The sequence below is a fragment of the Typopeltis vanoorti genome, chromosome 21, assembly GCF_054136105.1.
Source record: "Typopeltis vanoorti isolate ZY-2024b chromosome 21, IOZ_Tvanoo_1.0, whole genome shotgun sequence".
NCBI classification, from domain to species: Eukaryota; Metazoa; Arthropoda; class Arachnida; order Uropygi; family Thelyphonidae; genus Typopeltis; species Typopeltis vanoorti.
Window position 1 is genome coordinate 39,857,207 of NC_143569.1, and position 26,412 is coordinate 39,883,618.

A 26,412-nucleotide genomic window follows, 5' to 3' on the forward strand; every position below is an offset into this window, starting at 1 on the left:
GCTCCTGCAAAACTCTCCTATGTCTCTCAAGGTTTTGAGAAGGTGGATTGAGAGCAGCAACAAGTCTACCTAAAGCATTCCAGACATTCTCAATAGAAAATTAAGGCAGGAGACCTGACTGTCCAGTCCATATATACGATAGTCTCTTCTTGAAGATATTGGTCTGCGAGCTTTGCTCAGTGAAGATGAGCATTATTCTCATCATCATCATGAAATTCCTTACATTTATCCCTCTGTTGTAAGATAAATGCCTCCCCTAATGTATCCACAGAGAGAGAGATGAACAATGGGATCTAGGTCCTCATCTCTATAAGTTTCAGTATCCATGATTCCACTGTCTGTGTTTCGACCCAACGAGATACCTCCCCCAAATCATTACACTACTTCCACCATAAGTGTTCCTTTCATAGATATTAGAGGGATGATAACATGTCCCCAGTTCTCTTCAGATCAGATCATGCCTGGTATTGTTTTGTAAAAGCATGTTTCCTTTTCTTTCTTTCTTTTCTTTCTGTTGTTTATTCCAGTAAGAAAAGGAAACATTAAAACAAAAATTAATTTCTTTGACCTTTTTTCAAAATATTTCACAATTACTTCTCAACCTAGTCTCTCCTGCAGTACACACTTCTTTTAGATCCCTAGTAGTTTCATGAGTTTCTCAATAGAACTGAACCATGAGAGTGAAACTAAGACAGTGAATCTCTGTGCCTGTTGTTTGTATACTTGCATTGCTGTACATTGCCATGCCTTCTGAAAACTGTTGTTGGTAGAGGAGTCAAAAGACTAATCATGTGATATCTTCACTATCAAACATAATATTCATAAAATCATGGCTTGTGATTTTTATATTTATTATACCTCACTTACTTTGCACTCCCATGCTCAAACTCACAAATTTCAAGAGCTGTTTCTTGTTCTACCCTTGTCTCCTTCCATCCTATGAAAAATCTCTTCTATATTTGGTACACCTCCACGAACTTATATGTCTCAATCTAATCACTGCTTCTTCTCTTCCTCCTCCCATTGAGCAGGCTCAGCAGATGGAATTATCCTCAATTTGTCTGGAGGTAGTCATTCCTCCTGATTGCTTCCAGTTCCATGCTCTCTAACATAATATTTTTGTTCATTTCACACACTCCATTCTCTCATTATCATCCTCACTCCTTCCATCAGTCTCTCACTGCTATTCTCTCCTTCCTCATCAGTCACTACCGCTACACTTTTTCCAAAATCTCTTGTTCACTTTTAACTCGCTTATTACTGTATCTTCTGGTAAGAGCTTCTAAAGATGATACACACTAAATGCTCAAATGCAACACCTCTCTCTCTATCTCTGTGTCATACAGTTCTGTCCATCCCTAATTTCATTCCACACATTCACAAACCACAGTCTTCATTTAGCTCTTCTGAAGGCAAATAATATCCTTCATCGTTTTTGCTTATCATCTCATTACTTCACACCTGACAACACACTGGCCATCTTTACCACAGCACTGCTCTCTTTCATTCTCTTAGCAACCCCTTAATATTTATCCTCAGATTATTCTTCTGTCCATTCAGATTTTATGCACATATTTTATTCTAAATTCCACACTGATATTTCTAACATTTCCTCCTTCAGAACCTCCACAGGTTCCTAAGACTCATTGTGGGAGGTCTGCCTTAAACAATACAAAACATCTTATCTCGTTCGCTTCACCTTTAATAAGCAGAATCTCCATCTCATACTATTCTTTACAGTCATTCATCACTTTTTTTTCCTCCCTGTCTTTCATTCATCCATTTTTCATGCTTTCATTCATATCTAAAAACAGTTCAACAAAAATTCAAAATATTCCTCTCCTTCCAACCTTCCCAAATTTTTTATGCAAGACCATACAGTAACAAATAAAGAAGAAAAATATACTAGAAGGGTATTTATTTTGAAATTCAGTGCAGAGCTTCATAGAATTTCAAAATCTAAACATATGCATTGGTTTTCATAAATTAAGGAACAAAGAGAAAAATCGCAAGAACTCAAAAAATATATAATGAATTTTTATGCAATTTGGTGAAAAGCAGTATGATGTGAGATGTAAAAGAAGCACTCACAAAAATTGTAAATAAATAGTTCAATTCTATAACAAATGAGTACATGAAGGCAATGGCCAAAAACAAGAGGTCAAAATTAAACTTTCAGAGTGCCTCAATAAGGAATATGGTCACTCCTAGTGCCTTAACTAGGCAAGTACAATACAACGGGCGCACAGCACAGGGCCCAGGATGAAGGGGTTGTTCAAATGGGGTATGAAAAAAAAAAAAGAATCAGTATTATATTTTAATTTTCAAATTTTGCTGCTATAGAGGCTCATTCCATAACGTTTTTGGTTAAACTTAAAAATTAACCAATTTTTTTCTATTCTATTTTTTTTTTGTTTTTTTTTCCAAAAATAGGGGGGGGGAGCAGAAATAAAATCTTACACAGGGCCAATGAAAATCTAGTTATGGCACTGGTCACCCTCTTCCAGCAATACAGTACTCACAATGATGTGAGTATTGTTTATTGTTACGTCTTGTTATTTTATCCCTGTTTCACTACTGTTTCTCTCTTTTTCTTCTTATTATTATATTCTATATTGTATTTATTATACTTCCTACCTTTAAGGTCCCTATTTTATATTATCCTTACTTCTGCTCCTAAGCCACCTGCCTATTGTTATATCACTTAACAAGCCCCTGTTATTGCCGGCAAAGGTTGGTCGATTGGTAGAGCCTCTGCTACTAATGGCTCAGTTAAGTAAGTTTGAGCGCGGTTAGTAGTTGGAAGGGGGCCAATCGTTCGATGCTGTCGGCACACTCTCCCTCGATGAGTCTGTGGACTCCCTGGAGGTGTCAATAATAATAATAATAATAATAATAATAATAACTTGTACTTTCTTTCTATTCTTTATTTTCTACTATATTTATCCTATATTCCTGCATATCAGAGATTTCATTTCCGACAAATTTATTTGAGAACGACTGCACCAGCCGGTAACTAGTTCCTGATACGTAATTGATTATCTTGGTAACATTTGTTAACATAGGGATCACGTGGTGAGAAGTCGTGGTTCTCCCCTTCTATCTTGCATGAAATGTTTCCCCTCACTCACACAGGTCCGAAAGTTTTTTTATAAGTGGTAGGTCAGTCTCAGAACAACAGAACTTATAGACTTCAGTTTAAAAGAATACATTTATTATAACATTAGAACAGATACACATTTGATTAGACATTCTAAATATACTTGAAATAATAACTTCATTGCTAAATTACCCGCTTGTTCAGAATTGAGAGTCTGAACCCCCCCCCCTTTTTTTTAGATTAAGTGGTCCAAAATTTCATTCTCTAAGCTTAAATATTTCAACAAGATACCTCTGCATTACAATTGAGCTTAAACTCTATTCATCTTTACAGAATTAATCAATACTCATTTTCTAAGTACAATTAGAAAATGAGTAAATGTAAGTAAGGTTTACCCATGGCATATCAAATTCACACTATTTTAAACTCGAACATGGAAGCCAAAGTTCAACTCAAGTTTCTATGCCTCACACTTCAAGTGTAAGTCAGGCAAACATTCAATACTACAGCTATTAGCTTCTTCCTAACAAACTGTTCAAGAGTTATGTTCACCTTTTGGCACAAATTTAGAATAGCACAAGTCTTCTTGACACAGATAATCAGCAGTCCAACACAGTCACTAAGGCACTATGCACAAACAAATGCATGGAGCTCTTCAAATCCTTGCCCCCTTTTCTTCTTTACGTTTACAATTATATAAGATAGATAAAAAGGTTGTACTTTACCATCTTGTCTTTACTAATGGGGTTTCCGTGACTTCCCCACACTCTCATTTCGGATATGGCAAGACTTCCGTATTCACTAGCCACTTGCTTCTATGGCTACTGCGACTTACTTATTCCTTCTTCGAAGGTTGTCCTTCGCCGACTTTACATTGCCGTGGTTCACCAATGGCTCCTTATTGAAAATCTGACTTCATTCCACAGGTAGCTTTATTCGACTCGGTTATAACAGCAACAGGGAGATTGTTGCTGGTCACTGGCGACAAGCTTCCTCAGCTATCAGGCTGGTGAAAGAGTGAAGGAAAACTCATCATTGGCCTATAGAAAGAAGGGGTCAGAGTGCCCCTCCAGTGAAGGGAAAGTAGGGAGAGGCAGTGGGGGAGGAGGGGGTAGAGGAATAGGAGAGGTAAGGAATGTGAGGGGAAGGGCAGGTGGGGAGGGGGAAGAAGAATAAAATAGGCCTCAGCTAATAATTCTCATACAAGCTCAGAGCTCTCAGATGTTTAACTCTTTCACCGCTGGCCTCACAGGTCTGCTGTACAACCAAAACCACGGGGGTAATCGCCGCCCAGGTGATCAACCCATTCCAGGTAGACCGCATGGAGTTGGCCTTCCCTGACCGGGTTCGCATCCAAATTACCCTCCATGGAAGACCTGGGACGAGAACCTCAAATAGATGGACCAGAGCTATGATGTACTCCATTATAGATGTTTATAGCAAAAGGGGTGCAAACTTGAACACTCCCCTCCCCCTTAAGGTGCACAGAAGAGGAGGAGAGCACCAGATGTTCTTGAATTTCTGCTCACCTAGAGTCTCTTTCGACCATCAAGAAACGTCGAGTTGACCAGTAGAAGCGATATAACACGATCCGGAAGATGTCCATCCAGCTGGGAGGATTGATGTTGTTGGCATGTTTTTTCCTCACCTTCCAGATATTGTACTTGATTTCATTGATCACGAAGATCAATAACCTCTGCCTGTTGTCTGTTGATGGTGTGAACTGCAAGAAGATGATTTGATGCTACGTTAGGAGTGGAATGCGGAGCACACTGCTCAGTCTCCTCCAGATGTTATGTGAGACTGGCTATTGATAGAAAGCAAGCTCCGCATTGTCCACACCATGACAGAAGTCACAAAAGGGGTTCCTGCTGTTACGGAACCGCCAGATGTTATAATTAACTGGAAGGTTGTGGTATGCTATCGTCCAGGCAAGATCTTTACTCGTCGGGTAGCTACGATGTCTTGCTAAGTGGCCAAAGAGGATGTTGTTGTCGACGGCCCCCAGGTCCGGAGCTTCAGTGTAGAGATGGTCAAAGATAGTGTTGTACCATTTCTTGATGCTCCGGATGTTGGTAATGTCTATACCCGAAGAGCTAAGTTGTTGTAAGATCTGGCAGAGCTGGTTGAAATACTCTGGAACAATTTCCGCCTTGGCTCCTTGGTGGGATGGAATACCAAAGAGGGGAAGCTTGTAACCCAAGTAATACCGAACAAGATAACTGCTAAGATGGTTAGATTGCAGTATCCTGTTCAGATTAAAAGCGGTATTACTCAGGTATTGTGTTTTGAGAACTAGGAGGCCAAAGCCCTCCTCTCTTCCCGAGAAGTTGAAGGATCTTGGTTTCAACCTCGGGACGCAAGTTGCCCCAGAAGAACTTTAAGTATTTTCTGTACAACCGAATCTCTTGTTGTTCCGAGATGTCGGTGATGTTGACGACATGCTGGTACGCTAGACACACAATGGTTTTTATCACTATGGCCCGGGAGGAAAGTGACAGCAATCCGACATTTCAATCCTTAAGACTGCCGACGATCTTAGTGGTGAGATTCTCTTCGTCGACTTCAGGCTGGGCCGTAAAGGGTACCCCTAAGATGGTTATGGGATCTTCCTTAGGAACTAGGCCCAGGGGGGGGGATGTTATCCTGGTCCCAAACTCCATATGTCTTTAACTGTGTTTTATCGGGATTGGGTGTTAATCCCGATATTTGGAACCTGTCAAGGATGTTAAAAAGGTTTCTAATGGAGTCATCGTCCCTAAGGGTGCCCACCACAGCATCCGCATAGGCTGTTATCTTGGATTCCTCCGTGGTGAGCGGGAGTGGTATCCCTCTGAAGGCACGAGAGCTGTTGACTACCTGAAGAAGAGGCTCAAGGACCAGAGCAAAAAGAAGAGGGCTGAGCAGGCATCATTGCTTGAGCCTTTTATTGATGGTAATAGGGTCAGTTGAGTATCTGTTGATTTGGAGGCAGGTGGAGCTGTTGTTATAGCCTCACTGAAGAATGGAAAGGAGGCCACTGCTGACGCCAACTTCTTTAAGGATGTAAAACAAGTACGAATGTCGGACACTGTCGGATGCTCGGTTGAGGTCTAATGAAAGCAATGCCATTGGATGTTTTTTACTGGATGCCAGACGGAGCAAATCTCTAATGAGGTACAGATTGAATTCTATCGATCGGCCTGGGATGCCATACACTTGGGTGCTGTTGATAATGTATTTCATCCCCACTTTGAGTCTGTTGTTGATAACTCTGGCCAGGATCTTGTAGTCTATGTTGGTGAGACTAATTGGCCGCCAGTTCTTGATTAGGGATAGATCTTTATTGGCCTTGGGGATGAATACCGTATGGCACTCTACAAACTCACCTGGCACGTTCCCGGTGTTGAGGAAGGTGTTAAAAAGTGCCAGTAGAGCTGAAAGGATGAAGTCCCATGCCTCATGATAGAACTCTTCCATCCCAGTCCGTCTGGACCAGGCGTTTCCTTGTCTCGGCATTGCTTAAAGGCTGTTGTTATTTTCGCTGCCGTGAAGGCGGAATCCAACCCTGCTGATGTGTGCAGGGAGTGTTGGAATAATCCAGGAGGAGAAGTCGTGGAGGCACTGTTGTCTGAGTATAGTTCATTTTAGTGCCTCTGGAAGCCCTGCAGGATGGCAGGAGTGTTGTTGAAGATGTTGCTGCCTTCCATGATGGACAAGATGGTTCTCTCCTCTCTGAATTTTGTGAAGCGCCTGTTATAAAAGGTGGCCAACGGCCTGTCTTCCGAGCACAGATGTGTTCTTATTTTAAAGTTCCTTTCCTCCTCTTGCCTTTGCTTTTCGGCGTCTATTTCACCGTTAATTTCCCAGATGATGTTGTCACATGGTGTTCCTTGGCGTTGGCTGGCTATGAAGCAGCGCCTTTCTTTATAGAGATCTCAGAGCCGAGATCTGTGAAGGTAGGCACGTTCTTGGCCCCATTGAATTATTCTGTTCTTGAAAGTGGATTTGAACTGTGCCCAGGTGTCCCAATCCCAGCCCGCCTGCTTTCAGGTGGAGTAGAGATGTTGAAGCTGGGCTGAGAAAAGGGACGGTAAGTCTGATGGTAACTTCCAGGGGCCCGGACCAATTTCCACTTTTTCTAGGTGGTGGTACCTGAGCGCTATAAGTTTATGGTCTGTGATGTTGTTACTGATGTTAACGTGCCTAACCGTCTCGACTCTTGAAAGAAGCGATGCCGATAGGTAAATTCGGTCTAGCCGAGTGCCAACACCCTGGCCAAACCATGTGTTTTCACGGATGTAAGGATTCAGATGTTGCCAAGCATTGGTGAGCTGAGCATTCTGAAGGTGAACTTCCAAATTCTATAGCCGGATGTTCCTGATATTGGGTTCCCCCCCTACTTTATCTAGGACCGGGTCTGCCATACAGTTGAAGTCGCCCATCATGACGATGGGATGGGCACCATAGAATTAGTTGTTGAGGATCTGGAAGAAGGCTGGTCTTAAAGGTGGTGAGCCAGGGCGTAGATGTTGAGAAACCGGGTGGTACAGCCCCAGTACTTCCAGTGTATGGCGAGAATTCTTACTTCTGCATCGATTTGGATGTTGTGAAAGGCTCCTAGGAGGGGAGCTAACATAAGTACCCCAACTCCGGCACTGAGTGGTGTTGGGCCGAAGTTTCAATAGGATTTTAAGGGGTACTGTTGACCAAGTTCTTGCATGTCTCTGAAATGGTAGAAGTGGGTTTCTTGAAGGAACAATAGTCTGATGTTATATGCTAGCATCAATTTCCAAACCGCCTCCTGTTTGAATGGTGATCGAAGACCTCTGATGTTGAGCGAGGCAATACAAAATGCTGGTGGCATCATTGGATGTTTTATGCCTGGTCTAGATCTTCTATTTTCAGGTGTTTAAAGAGCCTAGTCAGTGATTCGATATGTGGGGGGGAGTGGAATATCCGGCCCCCTGCAGGCTTACTTAAAGTGTCGAACACGAGTTCGCATGGATTTTGAACTTGTGTTTGTTGTTCTTTATCTTGAATCTTGTTAATTTGTCATTGGAGATCTTATACATGAAGGTGTTAAATTGGGACCCAGTATATATTTTTATTCTCTCCGCGATGTTATCTTCTCTTGAAGGGTGGGAATGGGAACCAAGCTTCATATCTGATTCTGAAGTGTCTGTAGCCTTCCTTGTTTTGGATTTACGTTTTTTGTCCTTTTTAGAAGCTGATTCCTCTTTGCGTTTTGCCGCCTTTGATGTTTCTGGTGGTGGGGTGGCATTTCAGTTATTTCCCCCTCTTCATATCTTCTGCAGGGGAGGGGTCGCTTGCTTGAGATGTAGCAGTCTTTTCTTCGGAACAACTGGCTGGTGTTGTTGCCAGTAAGACGACGGCTTCGACGGGAGTTTCCGGTTTGGTAGTTTCTGGTTCCGTCTTTGTTGTTTCCGGCTGTTCTTCTGTACTCGGTGCCGCGTCGCCGCTGATGTTTCCGCGGCAGAAGTAGCTACGGTGGTGGTAGTTGTAACTGTTTTCTTTATTTTTCTGAGGACCGTCTGCTTGAAGATTTTCTCCCTGGTGGTATTGGGGAGTTGTGGGAAGTCACCTTGTTCTTTGGTCATGGTAGAGGATTGTGTCAGTGATTCGATGGGTGCCCCTGCTCTTTCTGCGAATGTGCATAATGGGCAGCTCGTAACCCAGTGTTTGGGGTTGTTACATTCATGACAGGGGTTAGGGCACTGGCTGGATATGTGCCCTATGCTGACACAATTAAAGCATTTGGCTTGGGGACATTCTCTGCCCAGATGTTTTAGTGAGCCACAATGGAAGCATTGCCTCTGAACTCCGGGGTAGTAGACCATGACCCGTGCCATACCGATGTTCACTAAGTTGGGCACGGGTAACCTCATGTCCATTGTAAAGGTTACTTCCCCGGAGAACCAAGTGGGATCTTCCTTGGAAATGCTCCGCCTAATGTTAGTCACCTTTCCCCACTTAGCAAAGGCTTGTCCCAGCAGGTCATCGCTGGCTTGGATGTACTCTATAGGGAACCTATCTATTCTGAGCGTCCTTATTTGGCTCCCTACCATGACGCGTTATATGGTTCCCTTGTACAGAGAAACCCTCCAAAAGTTTGTCTCTCGAATCGACGTCTTTAACTACTACGAGGTATTTTCCTCCTCCTTGTGGGGTGAAGGAGTAGATGTTCTGCATTCCTATGATGTCTCTTTAAGGATCTTTGTCAAGACTCTAGGCTCCTCCAAACCTGGCACTTCAATACCAAGTGTTCTCGTACTGGGGGGGGCTTGAACGAATTTACTCATATTAACTCTGCGTTTAATAAAAAAGGAAAAGAAAAAGACTAAGTTTTTTCTTTTTGTTAGTAGGTTAGTAAATGAGCCTGAAAGGCTAATAATCCTGCTCTAGTGGGGAGAAAAGTGTCTCCACTAGAGCCAGCAGGTTAGTAAATTATTAATAAAGGAACACAAAATAAATAATAACGACAGAAAATCAAACACTTGTTGGAATAAAAAAGCAAACCTGAGAGCTCGAACGGGGACGCAGGAACAGAAAAACAAGAGAGCGTTTGAACCGCGTGCTGCTGCTTATATCTTCCTTGCGAGTGCCCTCTCTCGTTGTCTACGTCATGCACTTAGCTATAGCCGATTGGTTACTTTAACTCTGAACTGTTTAACATGGTTCTAAAACACAGATTTACTTAGCTTATCTTATACAATAATTATGGTTCCAAAACAAAGTTTTCCTTAGCTTATTTTACAACAATAATTTTGGTTCTAAAACACAGATTTCCTTAGCTTATTTTACAACAATAATTTTAGTTGAGTTGATATACCTTTGAATCATAATATGTACAGTACTTCCTCAGCCCTGTTCTTGGAAGTATAAGCATGTCCTTTCCTTAAGTTTCTATTCTCTCTATGTTGGGTCAGAAACAAATGGCCTACGGATAGTGGGTCAGCTATTTCCGACACAACATTATAATAGTGTATAGGAGCTCAGTTGGCAATAACAACCACTGCTCTTGTAAAGCTAACCTAAGTCCCTCAAGGTACTTAAAGAGAGCTTTGCTTTGAGGAAAGGGGTTAAGAGCTTTTTGGAAGCAATGATTATCATTACTGTTAATTGACTGTGCAGGCTACAGGCAACCCAAAATAATTTTATCATCATGCTGCAAGTAAAAGAAAACATGAATTTGGAAGAATAATTATAATTTATTATTAGAATAATTGTGAATGCAAATGACACCCTTGTGTCAAAAGCAAGTGAGACATTTCAAATAATAAGTGCTCACTTTCCTAATATCTATCATCCTGGTATATGTATCATGATGAAGAAGGCTACCACTGCATTGAATGAAGGGGAGTTTTGGATAAGAATTTCGCATTAGAAACAGATGAGATATGTACATATGCTAAAGGAATGTGCAGCCAAATTGGCTATGACTTTGACATGGTTGTATAACTTGATAACATCATTGTAAAAAGGATACATTTGGAATTATAAACTGGGTTATTATGGGGAGCAGACTGGTCTATAATTTCCAATTATAGACCAGTCTGTGTCAGTCGTAGTCAAGGAGTTGGAGAGATTGGTTAGAAATAGAATAGAAGATTGGGCTGATGGACATGTTCTTTATGATGGTCAGCATGGATTTAGGTTTTGCAGTTATACACCACTTGTTCAGCCTTATGAATTTCCATGTAACTGGCAACATCTTTACTGCACAACTCATGTAGATAACTAACATCAATATATAGGGTACATGAGTTGTGCAGTAAAGATATTTCCAGTTACATGGAAATTCATAAGGCAGTATCTGAACAAGTGGTGTATTACTGCATTCCAAGCAAGTAAATACAGTAGGAATGAAATGAATGAACAGTGAAATCAAGCAAGCTGTGTTAGAAAAGTAAAGGTTATGGAGGAGTTACAAGACAGTTGGTGGTGATCAGATCCATGAAGAGTGTAAATTGCAGGCTAGAATGGTGACAAGCGTGGTAAAGAAGGAAAAGGTGCAGTATGAGAGGATTTGGGCTGGTCAGGCCAAGGTTAATTCAAGGGAATTCTTCTGCTATATGGCAGGCAAGAGTAAAATAATTATGGCAGTGCCAACCAGTGGCGGGTTGACACCGGTGATAGTCATGGCAGCAGAATAACTGGTGCAAAGGATATAGCAGAATTATTGAACGTGCACTTTATCAGCATATATCATACTGGTGTAAATGATGACATGCAATATATATATTGAAGGAAGACAAGTGAGGAGGATTGAAAGTGAAATAATCAGAGGTGTATCAAGTGTTGCTTGGGCTAGAATGTTAATAAGGCTCTGGGAATGGATGACATGTGTCACTGTGTCTTTTTAAGGAATGTGCACAACATATAGCTATGCCCTTTTGACATTGTTATATACTGAAAGTCTTGCAGTGGGTAAGTTTCCCAAAAAGTGGAAAGAATGCAGTATAGTACCACTCCACAAGCATGGTTTCATGACAGAAGTTTCCAATTATAGACCAGTCTGTGGCAGTGGTAGTCAAGGAGTTGGAGAGATTGGTTAGAAATAGAATAGAAGATTGGGCTTATGGACATATTCTTTATGATGGTCAGCATGGATTTAGGTTTTACATTCAATAGCTTACCACATGATTAGTTGGTGTACAAGCTGCAGCAGTTGGAAATAAACTGCATTGGTTAGATGGACAAACGAGTGAGGTTGTACGTGGGGGTGGAGGGGTGGAAAGTTCTGATAAATATCTAGAACAAAAATTACTGGTTTGTGCAACATCAGAAAGATTTTTTTTCTCAGAAGATAGCAAATCTGTAAGTATAAGTTATAATGTGTTGGTTACTTTGGTTAAGTTTTTTGACCAATTTTTTACTTATATTATAATATGTAAGTTACATGATTCTACCTCATTTCCTTCATGGTGATTATCACAATTTTCTAGCCCCCCCCTCCTGATTGTTTTAATAATAATAAGTGAAAGGTGTTGCATTTTGGAATGTTGAAATATGAGGCTGTGGACTATATTGATATTACTGTACTGCAGGAAGTGGATGACATTTGAGATTTGGGAGTGATGGTTAACAGTAGACTGAAGTTTAGAGGACATATTACAAGTATTGAAAAGATCACATCATAGTGCTGCTATGATAAGAAATACACTAACATAACTAAAAATTCACATGTATACCACAGTAATTAAATTTTAATAATATGTAGATATTTTGTCTTAAGTATCTTAAGACATCATTAGTACAGTTATTACAAACAATACTAGGAATTACATTCAAAGGAACAGTTCATGTGCATGCTTACATTGGAATCCCTCTATGCGTACAGTAGCGATTTGAGGAATTTAAAAAAAAAAAAATTGGCTGTAATTTAAAATTAAATTAAAATATATCTGATAATTTTATTTTAGACAATTGAGAATAATAATTTCCCAGACTTTTGGGATAGTGAGACAGTCGTTACAGTTCAGATTGGGTCTGTGATGTAAGGCTTCAGCACTTTCTTTGCATAAGCACTCATGTCGTCATCATCATCATCAAATTCCTGCCATGTACCCTCAAAGGGTGTACAGGATATGATAGTACTAAATGAAAAATTTATATCATTACTAACTTTCTATCTACAATTTTCCTCCAAATCAGCCTGTTACTTGTCAAAACTCCAACATTATCAGATCTTATATTTCTATCGTCTAAGGCACTTTGTACCGTATCAATCCACCTATATCTTGGTCTTCTTCTGGGTCGTTTTCCTGCCAAACTGGCAGAGAACACTTGTTTTGCTAATCTTTCCTTGCCCATTCTGTTTAAGTGACCATACCATCTGAAATTAGCACTGCTAACGCATTCCGACGTTGTCAGCATCTAATGCTGACAACGTCAAGTACAGTCATACCCGACTTACGCAAATCCGGAGTTACGCGGTTTCTTATATGTACGTATTCCCGTCCTGTTTCACTCCTCACCACTAGTCGTATCTTTCAGGCGCCAGCCACATTCGCCAGTGTTGCACGTGCTGTGAACAAGCACTGATGTGTTTCGCGCAGTCTCCATTCATACACGATTTTTATAGTCTACAAACCTTGCGATTGTTTAATGTTATGTTCTTGATAAAAATTTTATCACATAAAAAATAATAATGTCATCCAAAAGAAGCAAGTCCGATTCTTCTACAGCTAGCAAGAAAAGAAAAACATTGACTTTGGAAACAGAACTAAACATTTTGAACTAAGGATTTTGAAGGCGGAATGAAAATATGTGAGCTAGCAAAGAAGTTTGATCTACAGGAATCCACAGTAAGAACAATCATAAAAGAAAGGTTTACAGATTTTGGATGACATAAATTCTAACAAGGAACGAATTGTAACCATAAGGCGAGGAATAAAAAAAATCATTAGCTTGCTATGAAGAAATTTTGCGTGACAAGAAAAAGACATTATACCATCAGACGAATCTATTAGATTTTATGAAACCATCGACATCAAAATGACTTTCTTTTTTTTATGTATGAAAAACTACAATTATGATTATATTCCTTAAAAACTATAGATGTTTTTTGTAAACTTTTGGTCCCAATTGTCTTTGTATATATAAATTACATGCAAAATTATACCCCGAGTTGCGTGAATTCGACTTATGCGCTTTTTGTTGGTCCCACCTGCCGCGTAACTTCGTGGTTTTACTGTACTTTGCTAATATCCTCGTTTTTTGATATGATATTGCCATTGATGCCATCTGTTCAAACCTCTAATCTTTCTCAGAACTCTCATATCTGCTGTCTCTAATCTTTGGTCAAGTGTTTTACATCTAACCCTGTTCTCAGATCCATAAGTTAAAACTGGTTTGAACACTGTCTTGTATAGCTAATTTAGTGTTCCGATTAATTTCTTTCTTATTCCATATGAATTTATTCAATTGGCTTCCTACCATACCAGCTTTGTTGATTCTGTTGTTTATTTCCAAATTGAATTTATAATCTTCACTAAAAATTGTGCCTAAGTAGCTGAAATGTTTTACTTGTTCCACATGTTCTCCATTTACAACGCAGTTGACATTTTCAACGATTCTGCCTATTTTCATTGTCTTTGTCTTTTTATTGTTGACCTTCATACCATATCTATTACAACATTTATTCAATTTAGTCAGGGAATCTTGCAGACATGTAGCAGATTTATTTAGAAATATAACATTAGCCGCATAAAGCAAAGAGCTGACATTAACATCTCCAACTTTGATATCAGGTTTAATACCACTTTCCTTCATAATGTGATCCATATAGATAATGAATAACAGAGAGGATAATGTACATCCTCGTGACACCAGATCTAACATTAACCATCTTCCTGTACTTCCTTCAATTCTAACTGCTGACTTGCAACTCAAATAAAGACTAAGTATTGCTTGATATAATGCCCCATTGACACCATATAACTATAGCATATTGAATAGCTTCTCCCTTGGCACCTTGTTATATGCCTTTTCTAGATCGACAAAACTTAAATACAGATCTTTGTTATATTCCCATGATTTTTCAACTATTTGTCGTAAAGTAAAGATCTGATCCTGACAGCCTCTATATTGCCTGAATTCAGCTTGTTCTTCACCAAGCTTTTCTTCCACAATTCCTCTCAAACTTTTCTCAAGTATTCTAGCATAAATCTTACCAGGCACACTCAGTAGGGAAATACCTCTGTAATTCTCACATTCAGTTTTATTTTCCTTTTTATATATGGGTACTATGAGAGCTCTACTCCAATCATCGGGAATTCGTCCATCTGTCCAGGATTTCGGAACTATACAGTGCAGCCACTGTAAGACTTTTATACCACCATACTTCAGCATTTCTGTTCAAATATCATCTACACCTGCTGCCTTTCCACATTTCAAGTCTTTGATTGCTTTTTCTACTTCAAGTAGAAAAAGTATCAAAGACTTGAAATGAGCTATCACTGCTGGTTTCATTTAGCAGTTTTTCAAAGTAATTACTCCATACTTCAAGGATATCTTTTTCTCCTGTTTTCATGTCACCTTTATCATCTCTAACTCCTTTTACAGCACTCTTTCCTCCATTTCTAAGCTTCTTCAACAACCTCCAGAATATTTTGCCACCTTCTTGATATTTATTATCTATGTTCTTGCCAAAATCCTCCCATGACTTTTGTTTAGCCAGTTTTACAAAGTACGCGTGGATAGACTTATGTGTTCATCAGACATGAACACATAATAGAATGTGTTCATGTCTGATGAACACATCATATCAATACCGTTAATAGATTTAACTGTATTGATATGAACACAGATGGACAAGAAAATAACTATTTATTAACTTAAAAGCTAATATTTCGCTGGTATTATATCCAGCATCTTCAGTTTTACACGGTGTTTAGCTTTCTTGCATTTGTCTCTGTATTCTCTAAGAGCACAAGCTGACTTTTTTGCTAGGAACTTTTGATATGCTTTCTTCTTTTACTTCGCTGCCTCTTTAACTTCCTGTGTTGACCATGGAGTTCTGATTTTTCTATCCTTGCAGACAACCTCACCACATGCCTCTCTGACTGAATCAATCAGGGTTTTCTTCAAGGCTTGCCTCTGAATCTCCAATGTTTGGTTCGTGTTCTCAAACTTTCATTTTTTCTTCAATAATCTTTGTGTATTTTAGTCTACAGTTCACATCTGAGAGCTGCTCAACTTTTATTCGCTTTAAAACTTTCTTACATGTTATTCTTTTCAATATGAAATTCAATTTTATTCTGCTCAAGACTAAATAGTGATCACTTCCAATTTCAAATCCTCTGTACACTCTGGTGTCCTGCACCAGGGAGAAAACATCACTATCAACAATAACATAGTCAATGAGACTTTTCATATGTTTAACACCCATGTTTATATAAGAATCTATGTAGCAGCTTGGTGTTTTTTTTTCATTGGATCCTCTGGTTAAGGTTTTCACCTCCATGTTGTACAAGGCCAGATTTGTGTGGCTTGATAAGACGAATGTGGTCTTGATGTTCAGAGTTGTGTTTACTTATAGATCTTCCTGTTTGTCCCTAGTAAGACATCTTACAAGAACATGGAACTTTCTATACACTAGATAGCATCATAGGTGAAAGTTTGTCTTTTGGAGAAGGTAGCAAATTGTGGATCTGGTTGATTGGTTTATAGATAGCGGCGAGTTTGTATTTCCTCATAATTTTTGACAGACATTCTGAAGATATCTTTGATATATGGTATCAGAGTCCTACGGAATTCTTCTTGTCTGGGTTGGTGTGTAGGGATGTCGCTAATGATTTTTTGAGTTCTTTTGGGAATAAGCTCATTGGACTAACTGATGAGATGGAGGTGAAGAAATGATGCACCACAGAGTTCAGTACTTGGCCACTATTGGTTAACTCGTATATTAAGAATATCGGGGATGGTGTTGAAGGTAATACCATGCAAACTGATCTGAACAGACCATTCTATGGATAAATGATAATGAATGTCAGTACACTGTTGTCAAGCATAAAATTATACATTTTGGATTGAAGAGAAACAATGCAGGCAGAGTATCATATTAATTGGAATATGTTGTAAGTAACCAATGAAGCTGAAGACTTAGGAGTGATGATGAATAGAGAGTTAAATTAAAGGACTATGTCACTTAACCCTTCTTTACTAAGAAGGGTTAAGTCCTTTACTATATTACTATGTGGATAGCTGCACTATTGAAAACGACACCAACTTGTAGGAAACTATTCTCTCTTACAATGTTTGACAAGACCTTTTATCAAAGCCTTGTGAAAATCCAGTAGCAGTGGGTAATATTTTTCCTAAATTGTGCATGTGAGATCAGATTGAGGGAATACAGTCTCTAAAGTTGTTTTACAAATAGCTGGAGTAGAGGGAATACAATAGAGGACATAAATTGATAAAGAGATCTTACAGTATAAATTCTTTGACAGCATTTCCCCCCTAAAAAAAAAATTAATTCTACATTGAATGAATGAAAATTATTTTACATTCATGTTAATTTTTTTCAAGTGTTTTTTTATTATTAAAATGTAATTTATAGTTGTATTTATTAATACTGTTGAAAAAGAAATGTCCTGAACACATTTTTTGCATATTCATTATTATAGCAACTTAATATTAATAATAATAATTCATTATTATTAATTCATCATTATAACAACATATATCATTATATACATGATAATACGTGATGATAATGATATCAACTTATAGAATCTCACTGCTGGGCAAAGGCCTCTCTCAAATTTCTCTGCTCTTCTCTTTCATGGGCCATCCTCATCCAGTTGTTTACTGCTGTTCCAGTGATCTTGTCTGTCCACTTTATTCTCTGTCTTTTTATGGATCACTTGTTTTCTTCTCTCTCTCTTTCTCTCTCTCTCTGGAAATCCAAGCTGCCATATCTCTTATTTCCACCCCCATCAACCCACTTCTGCAACCCACAAACTCTCAATTTATCCTCATTGAGAGCACTCCAGGCTAATTGCCATCTTGATTACTCATCTTCAGGACCTATCCACTATTCCCTCCTCGGTCCCAAGAAACCCAGGCAATTAGACTTATGTGCAGTAATCCATATGACCACATCAATGCCTTATAAAGAGAAATGATAGCTTCCTTATCTCTGCTTGTCAGTATGTTTTTCAGTAACCAAGTAAGCCTATGAGCTACTACCTTGACCAATTTTGCAATACACCCTCTGAACCTTCAACTCCTTATCCACCATTTCCTGAAGTAGATCTCTCAGAATTGTACGCGGCTTTTAGTCTTTTCATCTCAGAATGCATAACTTGATCCTTTTCCAGATTAAACTTTCATCTATTATCTTTTGCCATACTGTCAGCTTGTTTAAATCATTCTGTGTACTCTCTACATTGCCTTGATTAATTATTATACTCATCAGCTAACAACTGAATATTTCCCTTCATATCATTTTCTATATCATTGAGGTACAAATTAAATAGTAGTGGTCCAAGCACAGAACTATATGGCACATTGCCAGTCACCTGCCTTCTGCTAGATTTTGCTCCATCATATACTTCTCTTTGGTATCTATCTGGTAGTCTTACCCTCATACTCATATCACTATCTTCATATCCACACACATTTGCTCCAGTTTGATTAAGAGAGTTCTACGTTATATCTTTGAGGTGCTATGTTAATAATAATAATTATGATTATAATTCAGAGAACTATAGTGGCAGAACTGAGAAATTTATCACCAAGTTCCTAAAGAACTTGATGAATATCAGGTGAATATCATATCAATAATGAATCATTATACTAAAAAGCGTTGAATTATTATGTTATTATTTTCTTCAGTAAATTGCACTAGCATCAGTTGCCATTCCTTAAATGAATTCATCTATATTTATGTTATGAGTAATTTGCATCTAGAATGACATACAGAATACATTCTAGATGCACATTACCTAACAGATACGCATTTTAATACCAAAGATTATCAGAAAAATTTTAATTTTAAATTTTTTTTTCTTACTGTACCAGCCTGATTGGCCAAGTGGATAGCTTATCCACTCTCCAGCCAATAAGCTGTGAGTTCAAATCCTGCCATGGGTATGGATGCTTATGATGTCTTTCATTCAGTTATTCACATTCATACACACAAAATATACACTCTCCCAATTTGGGTCTGCTTCTGACCATGGGAGAAGTAGATTCAAATCCATCCCCTTCCTCATTAGTGGAAAAGGCTCTCCTCAGCAATGAACGAGATCAGAGTCTTACCTCATATGTTTAATGTTTTAATGTTTTGAATATATTTTAATATTTTTTCTTTCCTTTATCTCATTTTGCTAGGGTTTGATTCCAATAAAAAGAGTTAAATTCCTTCTCAGATTGCTCAAGGTATGTATTAAATGTCTTCAAAAATAAAAATTGACTATATATTGTTTTATATTTTAAGTGTATAATAAGATAACTTAGTTTAAAGGTCACAGATGCAAATGGAATAAAATTAAGAATTTTAAAATATAGCAGAGCCTCCGTAACTCATTCAATATAGATGAAGCCCTTTTGGTCGGAAAGATCTGGGTTCAATTCTGATCTATGACATGACCAAATAAAGGGTCTTTATCTGGTCACTAAAAGTGAGTTAGCCAGTCTCATATGGAGAAAGGGGTTTTTTTTTCACCCAGAAACTTTGGTTTTTCGTCCCTCAGAACAGGCAAACCAGCCCATGAATGCATGCATCTACAGACATAGGACACGCCGGGAGGGCATAGGGCTAACCACCTTATCTTCGAAACAGTAGTGGTTAAATGAATAGAAAATCCTTGACACTGCAAGGTAAAAGAGGAGGGAAGGAATAATAATAAGAAAATATAGCAGGCACTTTCAGTATTCTTGCAATGATGCGCTAGCAAGTTATGATAAAGGAAAAATTTTATCATTTATAAAGCAGCCTATGCTGCCTTTGTGCTCATTTTTTTTGTGATCATTGAAATGATTCTGTATGCACTAAAATGTAGTCCATGCCAGCCTGCCTGGTTGACTAATGGTTAGACTGTCTTATCTTCAACCAGCAGGCTGCAGTTTCAAATTCCACTATGGACATGGATGTTTGTGAATGTCAATGGGTTGAAGATTAATTTTTTGACTAGTGTGTGAGACCTGTTCTTCCACTTATTGGAGGCCTGAAGTTGGTTGATAAATTTTCATCTTTGTTCTCTCAAGAAGGGTTTCCAGATTATGTTAAAAAAAATTAAATATATTAAAAAATAAAATAAAACAAAAATAACATGAGTGAATATATGAGTCTCTGACTCCAAGGAGATCGGATGTTAATAATGTATCAATATATTTGAGCTTTACTAAGAAAACAGTTTAAATAGTTTATAGTGTTGTTGTTTTTTTCTCCTTATAATTTGTGTTTAATTTTTTTCATGCTGGATACAAGTGTTTTCTTCAGTGGTGTTTGTTGTTTGTAATTTTGTTTATTTGTGTACTTGTTACTTGTTTGTGTTCCTACTGTCTCCTGAAAATGGTGTCAGTAAAAAAAGCACACATCTGCAGAATGGAAAGCTTCAGCACAAACGTCCAGTTCTGCCCAGGATTTTTCTCAGTGTATGCGTTGCATTCCCGTGGAAAGGCTTAGACGTTGGTTATACATTCTCACTAAATAGCTGAAGGTAATTACAATGTACAATAGAATATACATTAAAATAAATGTTAATACACTTCCAATATTTCAGCAACGTCACGTTGCCATTATCACAGGAACTTAAATACAAGACACATGCACGCAAGCACAACACACAGTAAATGAGGAACGAAGCTGGAAGCTATTCTTTCTCCTAAAAGTCCTGATGCTACCCTTTGCAGGCAATGTTGATTTTCCTGGCAAGTTGGGCTGAAGGTCTTCTGATGTAGGTTTCCCAAATTTGGGGCAGTCTCATGCAACCAAAGTTGTTTAGGTTTGGATTGTTTCTTAGGGCTGAGGCTGATTTCATGAATAGCCTTTCGTATTTGAATTTACTACAGTGTATTATCATGTTTTCTTCCACCGTATTCTATGGCGGAAATCCAGCACATGGTCTACAAGACCAGAGTGGCTGTATTGGTGAAACTGGATGTAGTCCTTGTGTTCTGAAATTCTGATATTAGCTGTCCTGCCTGTTTGGCCAAAGTAGGACAGCTTACAGCTGCAAGGGACTTGGTATACACCAGGTAGGTCTAGAGGGGGGGGGTGGAGGTTGGTCTTTAGTGGAGTGGATAAGGGATGCCAATTTTTTATAAGGTCTGTAGCAAGAAGTCATGTTTTTTTAGGATTTTTGTAATTTTTTCTGAGGTGCCTCAGATATAGGGATTGGTGATAGATTTAGAGTAATCCTTGTTGCAAAGGGGGGGGGGGTTATTGGTTTCAATATTTTTTGGATTTTTTTTTTTTTTTTGTGGTGGTGGTGGGGGGGGGGATAACACTAGAACAGATACACATTTGATTAGACATTCTAAATATACTTGAAACCTTGTGTTACGTCTTTTTATTGTATCTCTGTTTCTTTATTGTTTCTCTCTCTTCTTATTATTATTATATTCTATATTTTATTTATTATTCCTCCTACCCTTAAGTTCCCTATCTTATATTGTCCTTACTTTTGCTCCTAAGTTGCCTGCGCTATTGTTATATCTCTTATCTAGCCTTTGTTATAACTTGTACTTTCTTTCTATTCTTTATTTTCTACTATATTTATCCTATATTCCTGCATATCAGAGATAGAGATTTCGTTTCCGACAAATTTATTTGAGAACGACTGCGCCAGCCGATAACTAGTTCCTGATACTTAATTGATTATCTTGGTAACATTTGTTAACATAGGGATCACGTGGTGAGCAGTCGTGGTTCCCCCCTTCTATCTTGCATGAAATGTTTCCCCTCACTCACACAGGTCCGAAAGTTTTTTTATAAGTGGTAGGTCAGTCTCAGAACAACAGAACTTATAGACTTTAGTTTAAAAGAATACATTTATTATAACACTAGAACAGATACACATTTGATTAGACATTCTAAATATACTTGAAATAATAACTTCATTGCTAAATTACCCGCTTGTTCAGAATTGAGAGTCTGACCCCCCCCCTTTTTAGATTAAGTGGTCCAAAATTTCATTCTCTAAGCTTAAATATTTCAACTAGATACCTCTGCACTACAATTGAGCTTAAACTCTATTCATCTTTACAGAATTAATCAATACTCATTTTCTATATACAATTGTAAGTAAGGTTTACCCATGGCATATCAAATTCACACTATTTTAAACTCTAACATGAAAGACAAAGTTCAACTCTGTAAAGTTTCTATGCCCCACACTTTAAGTGTAAGTCAGGCTAACATTCAATACTACAGCTATTAGCTTCTTCCTAACAAACTGTTCAAGAGTTATGTTCCCCTTTTGGCACAAATTTAGAATAGCACAAGTCTTCTTGACACAGACAATCAGTCCAGCACAGTCACTAAGGCACTATGTGCAGACAAATGCATGGAGCTCTTCAAATCCTTGCCCCCTTTTCTTCTTTACATTTACAATTATATAAGATAGATAAAAAGGATGTACTTTACCATCTTGTCTTTACTAATTGAGTTTCCGTGACTCCCCCCACGCTTTCATTTCGGATATGGCAAGACTTCTGGAACAGCAACAGGGAGATTGTTGCTGGTCACTGACGACAAGCTTCCTCAGCTATCAGGCTGGTGAAACAGTGAAGGAAAACTCATCATTGGCCTATAGAAAGAAGGGGTCAGAGTGCCCCTCCAGTGAAGGGAAAGTAGGGAGAGGCAGTGACAGTTGGGGGGGGGGTGAGATAGAGGAATAGGAGAGGTAAGGAATGTGATGGGAAGGGCAAGTGGGGAGGGGGAAGAAGAAGAAGAAAATAGGCCTCAGCTAATAATTCTCATCTAACAAGCTCAGAGCTCTCGGATGTTTGACTATTTCACCACTAGCCTCACAGGTCTGCTGTACAACCAAGACCACGTGGGTAATCGGCGCCCGGGTGATCAACCCATTCTGGGTCGACCGCATGGAGTTGGCCTTCCCTGACTGGGTTCGCATCCAAATTACCCTCTGTGGAAAACCTGGCACAAGAACCTCAAATAGATGGACCAGAGCTATGAAGTACTGCATTATAGATGTTTATAGCAAAAGGAGTGCAAACTTGAACACTCCCCCCCTCCTCCCTTAAGGTGCACAGGAGAGGAGGAGAGCACCAGATGTTCTTGAATTTCTGCTCACCTAGAGTCTCTTTCGACCATCAAGAAACATCGAGTTGACCAGTAGAAGCGATATAACACGATCCGGAAGATGTCCATCCAGCTAGGAGGATCGATGTTGCTGGCATGTTTTTTCCTCACCTTCCAGATATGGTACTTGATTTCATTGATCACGAAGATCAATAACCTCTGCCTGTTGTCTGTTGGTGGTGTGAACTGCAAGAAGATGATTTGATCCTGCGTTAGGAGTGGAATGCAGAGTATGCCGCTCAGTCTCCTCCAAATGTTAGGGGAGACTATGCATTGATAGAAAGCATGCTCCGCATTGTCCACACCATGACAGGTCACAAAAGGGGTTCCTGCTGTTACGGAACCGCCAGATGTTATAATTAACTGGAAGGTTGCAGTATGCTATCCTCCAGGCCAGATCTTTCCTCGTCGGGTAGCCACGATGTCTTGCTAGGTGGCCGAAGAGGATGTTGTTGTCGACGGCCCCCAGGTCCGGAGCTTCGGTGTAGAGATGGTCAAAGATAGTGTTGTACCATTTCTTGATGCTCCGGATGTTGGTAATGTCTATACCCGAAGAGCTAAGTTGTTGTAAGATCTGGCAGAGCTGGTTGTAATACTCTGGAACAATTTCTGCCTTGGCTCCTTGGTGGGATGGAATACCAAAAAAGTGGAAGCTTGAAACCCAAGTAATACCAAACAAGATTACTGCTAAGATGGTTAGATTGCAGTATCCTGTTCAGATTAAAAGCGGTATTACTCAGTTATCGTGTTTTGAGAACTGGGAGGCCAAAGCCCTCCTCTCTTCCCGAGAAGTTGAAGGATCTTGGTTTCAACCTCGGGATGCAAGTTGCCCCAGAAGAACTTTAAGTGTTTTCTGTACAACTGAATCTCTTGTTGTTCCAAGATGTCGGTGATGTTGATGACATGCTGGTACGCTAGACACACAATGGTTTTTATCACTATGGCCCAGGAGGAAAGTGACAGCAGTCCGACATTCCAATCCTTGAGACTACCGACGATCTTTTTGGTGAGATTCTCTTCGTTGACTTCAGGCTGGGCCGTAAAGGGTAACCCTAAGATGGTTATGGGATCTTCCTTAGGAACTAGGCCCAGGGGGATGTTATCCTGGTCATAAAAACTCCTCATATCTTTAACTGTGTTTTATCGGGGTTGGGTGTTAATCCCGATATTTGGAACCTGTCAAGGATGTTAAAAAGGTTTCTAATGGAGTCATTATCCCTAAGGGTGCCCACCACGTCATCCGCATAGGCTGTTATCTTGGATTCTTCCATGGTGAGCGGGAGTGGTATCCCTCTGATGACACGAGAGCCGTTGACTACCTGAAGAAGAGGCTCAAGGACCAGAGCAAAAAGAAGAGGGCTGAGCGGGCATCCTTGCTTGACCCCTTTTTTTGATGGTAATGGGGTCATTGAGTATCTATTGATTTGGAGGCAGGTGGAGCTGTTGTTATAGCCTCCCTGAAGAATGGAAAGGAGGCCACTGCTGATGCCAACTTCTTTAAGGATATAAAACAAGTACGAATGTCAGACACTGTAGAATGCTTGGTTGAGGTCTAATGAAAGCAATGCCATCGGATGTTTTTTACTGGATGCCAGACGGAGCAGATCTCTAATGAGGTCAGATTGAATTCTATCGATCAGCCTGGGATGCTATACACTTGGGTGCTGTTGATAATGTATTTCATCCCCACTTTGAGTCTGTTGTTGATCTTGTAGTCTATGTTGGTGAGACTAATTGGCTGCCTGTTCTTGATTAGGGGTAGGTCCCTATTGGCCTTGGGGATGAATACCGTATGGCACTCCACAAACTCGCCTGGCACGTTCCCGGTGTTCGGGAAGGTGTTAAAAAGTACCAGTAGAGCTGGAAGGATGAAGTCCCATGCCTCATGGTTGAACTCTGCCCTCCAGTCAGTCTGGACCAGGCGGTTTCTTGGCTCGGCATTGTTTAAAGGCTGTTTTTATTTCGGCCGCCGTGAAGGGGGAATCCAACCCTGCTTGGATGTGTGCAGGGAGTGTTGGAATAGTCCAGGAGGAGAAGTCCGTAGAGGACTTCTCCTCTGAACTATACATTACAATGAACTATACTCAGACAATTGTAATGCCACCTGGAAGCCCTGCAGGATGTCAGGAGTGTTGTTGAAGATGTTGCTGCCTTCCATGATGGACAGGATGGTTCTCTCCTCTCTGAATTTTGTGAAGTGCCTGTTATAAAAGGCGGCCGACAGCCTGTCTTCCGAGTGCAGATGTGTTCTGATTTTAAAGTTTCTTTCCTCCGCTTTCCTTTGCTTTTCGGCGTCTATTTTGTCGTTAATTTCCCGGATGATGTTGTCACAATGTGTTCCTTGGCATTGGCTGGCTATGAACAAGCTCCTTTCTTTATAGAGATCTTGGAGCTGAGATCTGTGAAGGTAGGCACGATCTTGGCCCCATTGAATCATTCTGTTCTTGATGGTGGATTTGAACTGCGCCCAGGTGTCCCAATCCCAGTCAGCCTGCGTCCAGGTGGTGCAGAGAAGTTGAATCTGGGCTGAGAAAAGGGACAGGAAGTCTGATGGTAACTTCCAGGGGCCCAGACCAATTTCCCCTTTTTCTAGATGGTGGTACCTGAGCACTATAAGTTTATGGTCCGTGATGTTGTTACTCATGTTAACGTGCCTAACAGTCTCGACTCTTGAAAGAAGCGATGGCGATAGGTAAATTCGGTCTAGCCGAGTGCCAACACCCTGGCCGAACCATGTATAATCACAGGTGTGACTACACATAGTCTATGGTGAGAATTCTTCCTTCTGCATCCCTTTGGATGTTGTGAAAGGCTCCTAGGAGGGGAGTTAGCATAAGTACTCCAACTCCGGCACTGAGTGATGTTGGGCCGAAGTTTCAATAGGATTTTAAGGGGTACTTTTGACTAAGTTCCTGCATGTCCCTAAAATGGTAGAAGTGGTTTCTTGCAGGAACACTAGTCTGATGTTATATGCTAGCATCAATTTCCAAACCGCCTCCTGTTTGAGTGGTGATCGGAGGCCTCTGATGTTTAGCGAGGCGATGCAAAAGGCTGGTGGCGTCATTGGATGTTTTATGCCTTGTCTAGATCTTCTATTTTCAGGTGTTTAACGAGCCTAGTCAGTGATTCGATACGTAGGGGGGAAGTGGAATATCCGGCCCCCTGCAGGCTTGCTTCAAGTGTCGAAAACGAGTTCGCAAGGATTTTGAACTCGTGTTTGTTGTTCTTTATCTTGAAGCTTGTTAATTTGTGTTTGGAGATCTTATACGTGAAGGTGTTAAATTGCGACCCAGTATATATTTTTATTCTCTCCGCGATGTTATCTTCTCTTGAATGGTGGGAATGGGAATCAAGCTCCATCTCTGATTCTGAAGTGTCTGTAGCCTTCCTTGTTTTGGATTTACGTTTTTTGTCCTTTTTAGAAGCTGATTCCTCTTTGCGTTTTGCCGCCTTTGATGTTTCTGGTGGTGGGGCGGCATTTCAGTTATTTCCCCCCTCTTCAAGGAGCATGTCTTCTGCAGGGGAGGGGTCG

At 39.8% G+C, this 26,412-nt stretch overlaps 1 protein-coding gene across 1 annotated transcript in view; it reads left to right on the top strand.

Moving 5' to 3' along the window:
* na (sodium leak channel non-selective protein na) overlaps positions 1-26,412 on the top strand; it is a 1,005,813-nt gene that overhangs the window by 908,800 nt on the left and 70,601 nt on the right. The window contains exon 38 of the mRNA XM_090411658.1: positions 18,944-18,991. Coding sequence (XP_090267784.1) covers positions 18,944-18,991 — 48 coding nt within the window. The remainder of the gene's footprint in view (positions 1-18,943; positions 18,992-26,412) is intronic.